The sequence below is a fragment of the Propithecus coquereli genome, unplaced genomic scaffold (genome assembly GCF_000956105.1).
Source record: "Propithecus coquereli isolate 6110/MARCELLA unplaced genomic scaffold, Pcoq_1.0 Scaffold142, whole genome shotgun sequence".
In the NCBI taxonomy this organism is placed as follows: Eukaryota; Metazoa; Chordata; class Mammalia; order Primates; family Indriidae; genus Propithecus; species Propithecus coquereli.
In genome coordinates, this window is record NW_012138525.1 from 7,131,096 (window position 1) to 7,138,585 (window position 7,490).

General features: G+C 38.9%; 1 protein-coding gene across 2 annotated transcripts in view; it reads left to right on the forward strand.

The window, feature by feature from the left end:
- MAPKAP1 (mitogen-activated protein kinase associated protein 1) overlaps nucleotides 1-7,490 on the forward strand; it is a 204,223-nt gene that overhangs the window by 60,871 nt on the left and 135,862 nt on the right. For both annotated transcript variants that reach the window (XM_012639818.1, XM_012639819.1), the window contains exon 2: nucleotides 2,040-2,212. In XM_012639818.1, coding sequence (XP_012495272.1) covers nucleotides 2,118-2,212 — 95 coding nt within the window. In that variant the 5' untranslated portion in view covers nucleotides 2,040-2,117. The remainder of the gene's footprint in view (nucleotides 1-2,039; nucleotides 2,213-7,490) is intronic.

Sequence of the window (7,490 nt, forward strand, 5' to 3'; positions counted from 1 at the left end):
AGGTAAGGGGAGGGAACTGATGTTTGTGGAGTGCCTACCATGAGTCGGGTACTAGACTGGGCACTTCACACCTGGTATTTCATTCGATTCTCCCAATCATTTTACATTCCCACTAGCAATGTATGAGGGTTCCAGTTTCTGCACATATTTTCAGGGTTTTTTGTTGTTGTTTGGAGTTTTTATATATTTTTTTTAAATTATAGCCATCCTAGAGGGTGTGAAGTGATTTGCCTTATGATTAATGATATTGGATGTTTTTTATGAGTTTGTTATTTATATATCTTCTTTGGAGAAATGTCTGTTAATATCCTTTGCCCATTTTTTAATTTGGATTGTCTTTTTATTGTTGAGTTGTAAGAGTTCTTAATACATTCTGAATAGTAGACCCTTACCAGATACATGATTTGTGAATGTTTTCTCCCATTCTGTGGGTTATCTTTTTGCTTTCTTAATTATACCCTTTGAGGGTATAAAAAGTTTTTAATTTTGATGATGTCCAATTTATTTCTCTTGTTGCTTGGGCTTTTGGTGTCATATTAAAGGACTCATTGCCTAATCCAAAATCATGAAGATTTACACCTGTTTCCTTCTAAGAATTTTATAGTTTTACCTATTACATTTAGGTCTTTGATTCCTTTTGCATTAATATTTGTATATGGTATAGGTAGGGGTCCAAATTCACTATTTTGCATGTGGCTATCCACCTGCCCTAGCATCATTTGTTGAAAAGGCTATACTTTCCCCACTAAAATATATTTTTGAAGTAGACACATTAGAACTTCTTAGTGGAGTGGATAGGCAGTATGAGGGAGAAACAAGAATTAAGATTATTGAGTTAAGCAGCTTGTTTAGTGGTGGTAGCACTTATTAAAATGAGGGGGGCTGCCATTGGGACTTTGGATAGGAGGGAGTGAGGGACAATCAGATATTCCAATTTGAACTTAAGTTGTCTGCAACACTTTTCCACATGCTGCATAGTGAACACACCATGTGGGTGGGAGAGAAGAGTATGAGCCAATAGTGCAAGGCTGCTATGAGGGAGGGGGATGACCAGAAGGTTGTTGGATAACAGAAACAAAAAGAGAAGGGAGAGGATGGTGTAGTTGGATGGTTTGGGTCTCAAAGGAACAGGGATTTTTGTAAGAAAGAGGAAGTAATAGTTCAGAAGTGTTAATGGGAACAAGAATGCCTACTCCACCTCCTGGACTTAAGGATTTGGGGGTTTTAAAAAAAAGAAACAAAACAAAACAGTCCTAAGAGGACAACAGAGGAAGCAGTATCCTCGACAACCAACAGGTTTCAAATACGTCAAAGAGGTAGAGGAAATGTTTTTAAAAGCAGCTGAGGATTTATGAATGTTTGCTGATTGGTGCAGGAGTTCTAGAGGGCAGAGTGGAAGTTTCAGGAGGGAGGAGTGGTAGGTGTGTGGGAGGGATTGGGCAGTGTGGGGATGGTAATTAGGACAATAATGGAAAACCAAGGGCCCTTGAACTTGTATGATACTGATATAAACAGATGTACCGCATAATGGAATTAGACCCGATAGTCTCTGAGAAGGCAAGCACTTGCTTCCAGTGCTGGGCCCTAAATGCTTCCCTAGACAGTATGGCAACTTCCCAGGCAGCTTATCTTAATGTCTCAAGGAGTGAAATGGCAGTTTTCAGGGAGAGCAACTGATACTAAGGTCTAATGGTGACTCTGCCAAGGTCACACTGAGTTAGTAGCAAAGCAAGTCTACTAACACCAAACATCATCTCTGCTTACCACTCTTACTTGTTCATCTTAGTTGTGCTCATTTACCCTCCTTTTGGCAGAGCTCGATCCATCAGACCATTAGAAAATGAAAAGTAAAGGAAAAACACTCTTGAAACTAGACAGTGTTTCTACTTTGGGTCCATTCCAGGCTCATAGCTGGTCTGCGCAGAAAGGATAAAGAATGGCTGTGCTGCCACAGGCCTGGAGAGCAGTGGTTGTGGCCCAGTAGGGTCTGTATAACCACATCTGTGTGCTTTACTCTCATGCGTGTGCTCTATCCACAGGGTCATGTAGGTACAACAGCAACCAAGAAGATTGATGTCTACCTCCCCCTGCACTCAAGCCAGGACAGACTGCTGCCAATGACTGTGGTGACAATGGCCAGCGCCAGGGTGCAAGACCTGATTGGGCTCATCTGTTGGCAGTATACAAGCGAAGGACGGGAGCCGAAGCTCAAGTAATTCTTTCTCTTTTTGGCTGCTCTGGTTTCTGGTGGTCTCCTGGCCACCCGAGCTGTATTGTAGACTGGGTCAGACTTTCTTGGCATTGGCCTGGAAACCACACCTGCCCACTGATCCAGCTCAGAGTACTTACCAGATCTTGGGCCTGTGTGTCTCAGGCTTATCTCAGAGGATCTGCTTGCAAAATAGATTAAGTTTGAAATCCAGGCATGAGAAAATGGATTTTAGCAATTCCCAAACCCTTTTATGATCCCTGCTGATAAAAGCAGCATGGGAGGTAAGGGGAGGGAACTGATGTTTGTGGAGTGCCTACCATGAGTCGGGTACTAGACTGGGCACTTCACACCTGGTATTTCATTCGATTCTCCCAGCTCCCTGTGAGGTGAGTGCTATGATGCTCATTCTGCAGAGGAGGAAAGTCAGGTTCAGAGAGTTGTTACTTGCTGAAGCTTACACCAATGGGAAATGGCAGAGTCAGGATTTGATTCCAGCCCTGTTTGATGCCAGGGATTTTGCATTATTTCCTTTTGCCTCCTACAGAACTTTTGGTCTGAATTTTAGTTTCTTCATCAGTCAGTGGCTCAAGTTTTCTCTCAGTCACTAGGTTCTATTGCTCATTAAACAATTATATTGAAAATGTAGGGCTTGTAAGTAGACTCTCTTTGCCTCTACATTATGACTTAAAGTTTAAAGTACTTTGCTGCATTGGCTCTCTCTTACTTGAATTTTACCCAACAGAATTTAATCTTCTTCTAGTTTTACATATTCCTTCCAGCAGTAGGGTTTGGAATAAGGCAAAATGTAATGAATGCTTTCATTTTGAAAATGGATTCTCATTGAGACTGTCTCTCCCCCTCTCACATTTTCAGAGTTAGCATGATCCAGTCAGCTGTCAGTTGTTTTTACTTTTCTTTAGGTACACTAAATTCACACATAAGATTATTCTTTTAAGTACTTATTGACATTGCCCTCTACTTTGCCTGAATAAGTTGTGGATATAAAGATAATCTTTATTGCTCTGGTGGCAGTAGAAAGCCTTTTCCCCAAGATACCACCTAGGCTTAGAAAAGGGGCGAGTCAGCACCTCTCCTCAAGGCTGAGCTATGATGTCATCCCTTTTCAGCGTGAAGTAGGAACAAGGAAACAGGAAAAGGAGCCACAGAACTGATGACTTTACGTATGTTGTCTGATTTAGTTCTTAAAACATTATTTAGTGCAAGCACTAAAACCAACAGAGGAACTTGCTCAGGGTAACACAGCTAGTAAGTAACACAGACAGGAGTTGAACTGTAACATTTTACAGATGAGGAAACTAAACGTAGACAGGCTAAGTAACTTTCTTAAATCACACAGTAAGGGGTAGAATTGATATTTAAACCCAACAATCTCTGAATCCGTAGCTCCAGCTCTTCACTATTACATTGTACTCTCTACCATGCAACTCTATTGTAGGTGATATTAAAATATTTATTGAATTCATACTTATTGCAGGCACTGTGCTAGATCTGGAAATACAGAAGTGAAAAAGGCAGTTCCTGCCATCAGGGACCTTACTGTGTAAGGTACATAGGCAATAACAATACAATATAATTACATACAAAATCAAGTCCTATGAGTAGATCTGACCCCATATTTGGGGTGAGAATGGAATCATGAAAAGCTCCCTTGATTAGGTGACATCTAAACTGAAACCTGAGGGAGCATTAAGAAAAAGTCCTGCAGAAAGGTTGAAAGGAGGGTGTTTTAAGCAGAGGGAAAAGCATGGACTTCTGGTTATGATGGCCCTTTAAGTTCATGCTTTAAATTCTACATTCTGCTCCAAATACATAGTAATGGTAAATGAAATATGTTATTAACATACTTTCACATTAATAACAAGATAAACATCCTAATAGACTAGAAACAGGCAGAATGTACTAGGAGTTCATTATTTTAGGGTATTCCTTTCCTTAGAGCATGCTGTGAAAGAGTTTACCAGTGTATGAAATACTGATTTTTGTTAGGCAGCTAGTCAGGGTCTGGGTGTTCAGAGCCAATCGTTCCTGGGGATGGAAACAGTCTTTTCCATCTACCTGTGTACTGTACAAATACCGTTATTTTTCTAAGTATGTTGTGGTGTCTAAAAGAGTAGGAAACACTGCTTGAGGGTATGGGACCAAACGAACTTCATTCCTGGGTGGGGACCAGAGGAAGACTCACTATTGGAAACTAGGAGCTGGGGTGAGACTGTCTTCCCTGTGAAAAGAAGCTGAACAAAACTGCCTGGGTTTGTGGCTCATTTAAAGTAAAAGTTGTGTTTCTGGGGTGACAGGGAATAGAGAGCAGTGCAAGCAGAACCTGGCCATGGCATGACTGTGTTTATGATATCCCTAGTGTTACCAAAGGACGGGAACCCTGAGCGGTCAGTATAAGTCCTGGTTCTGGTCTCGAGGCCTCTGCTTGGATGAGGGTGGAAGACTGTCGCAATATCTATAAAAGCACTAGACGGTGAGTGGGGAGAGAGAGAGAACAAGCAAGTGTTCCCATTCCAGAAGAGCTAGCAAATTAAAATTCAAAGTATGTGAGGATAACTAGTACTAAGAAAGACAGACAATAATCAGGAGATGAATTCAGGAAGAGAATATAATAAAACAATATGAAAATTAATTTCAGATAAATATTTTTAAGATCATCAGACATGAAGGAAGGAATAATATTCATGGTAAACTTCTAGGAAATTATGAAACAAAACCAGGCAGATTTGAATTTAGAAAAATACAACACTAGAAATGTATAATACAGTTACTAAAGTTAAAACAAGAATGGTGTAAACTCTAGACTAGACATAATTCAAGAGAGAATGAATTGAAAGATTGTCAATACTGAGGAATTCAACTCAGGATGTATTAATAGCACAAAGAGATTAAGAGGTACAAAGAATTAAAGATGGCTGGACACGGTGGCTCACACTTGTATCCTAGCACTCTGGGAGGCTGAGTGGGGAGGACTGTTTGAAGTCAGGAGTTTGAGACCAAGCTGAGCAAGAGCGAGACCCCGTCTCTACTAAAAATAGAAAAAATTAGCCGGGTGTGGTGGTGTGCACCTGTAGTCCCAGCTACTTGGGAGGCCGAGGCAGGAGGATCATTTGAGCCCAGGAGTTTGAGGTTGCTGTGAGCTAGGCTGACGCCACAGCACTCTAGCCAGGACAAGAGAGCGAGACTCTGTCTCAAAAAAAAAAAAAGAAAAAAAGAATTAACAATAAGTTGAAAGACATGGAGGAAAGATTGAAAGTCTCCCATGTGTGCAGTAGAGAATGGAGGGAAGAGCAGAGGAGCAATATTTAAAGAGATAATGCCAGAAAATTTCCCAGAATTGAAGACAGATATGAATGAGTCATCATGTTAAAGCACATACAAATTAGATAGAAGAAGGATAGACTTTTCAACAAATGATATTGGAGCAATTGAACTTCATAAGCCAAAAAAATAAACTTCAGCCTAAACCTTATGCCTTATATTAATTAAAAACAAATCTCAACTTCAACGTAAAATGTAAAGCTGTAACACTCTTAGAAAAAAACAGGAGAAAATCTTTAAGGTCTAGAGCTGGAGAAAGAATTCTTACACATGACACTAGAAGCATGATCTGTAATAGGAAAAATGGATAAATTGGACTTTATTAAAATTAAAAATATTTGCTCTGCAAAACACCTTGTTAAGAGGATGAAAGGACAAGTTACAGACTGGGGGAAAATATTTGTGAACCACATATCTGACTAGAGACTTATATATAGAATATATAAAGAACTCTCAAAACTCAACGGTAAAAAATTATAATCAATCAGAAAATGGGCAAAGGCACAAACAGACATTCGTTTCACCAAAGAGGATATACAGATGGCAGATGAGCACGTGAAAAGATGTTCAACACCATTAGCTATTAGGAAAATGCAAATTGAAACTACATGCTATTATAATGGCTAAAATAAAAAATAGTGATGACACCAATTGCTGGCAAGGATGTAGAGTAAATGATCATGCATCATTTTTCTTGGTAATATCAAATGGTATGGTCATTCTGGAAAATAGTCTGGCAGTTTCTTATAAAGCTAAACATGCACTTACCATACAGCCCAGCAATTGCCCCCTTGGGCATTTATTCCAGAGCAGTGAAAACTTACATTCACACAAAAACCTGTACAAAAATGTTCATAGCAGCTTTGTTTCTAGTACTTAACATTGGAAACAACCTAAATATCCTTGAACAGGTGAATGATTAAACATTGTAGTACATCCATGTAAGGCAATATTACTCATCAATAAAAAGGAATAAACTGTTGATACATGCAATGACTTGGATAGGTTCACTTAGTGAAAAAAGCCAGTCTCAAAAAGTGTCATACCATATGAGTCCATTTATGTAACGTCCTAAAAATGGCAAAAGTATAGACATGGAGAACAGTTGAATGAATTGTTGCTAGGGGACAGGGACAGTGTTAGGGCGTGCAACTGAAAAAGAACAACTCTGTCATGATGGAACAGTTTTATATCCTGGTGGTGATTATACAAATCTGTACATGCAATCAAATGTATAGAACTGTACACACAAATACATGTGAAAACTGAATAAGGTCTGTAGTCTTGTTAACAGTATTGTACCAGAGTCACGTTCCCTGGTTTTGATATTGGACTATAATTAGGAGATGTCACCATTGGGAAAATCTGAGCCAAGGATTCAGGGGACTCTATACCATTTTCCCAACTTCCTGAGAGTCTAATAATCATTTCAAAAATAAAGGTTTAAAAAAATTACTTTTTAAAAAATGTACTTTCCATGTGCCAAACAGCAGAAATAAATGTTAGTTCATACGTATATATATTGTAGTAAAACTGGAGAACATCAAAGATATAGAGGAAATAAAGGTTACCAGAGAGATGACATACTTCCTACAAAGGAACCACAGTTGGACTAACAGCAGACTCTTTATTAGCAACCATAGATGCCAGAAGACATTGGTATAACTGCAAAGTGCTGAGGAAAAATAGCTATAAACCCCAAATTTATGATCATTATTGAGGCCATTTTTTGTTGAAGACCATGAGATTTTACCATGCATGTTCTTTCATTTAAAGTAGTTGGTTAGGAAACTTTTTGGCCTCATGACCCCTTTATACTCTTAAAAATTATTGAGGATCCCAAAGACCTTTTGTTTATGTGAGTTATACCTATCAATATTAACCGTAGTAGAAATTAATGCTGAGAAAAGTTTAAAATATTTTTTAGTTTTAAAATAAG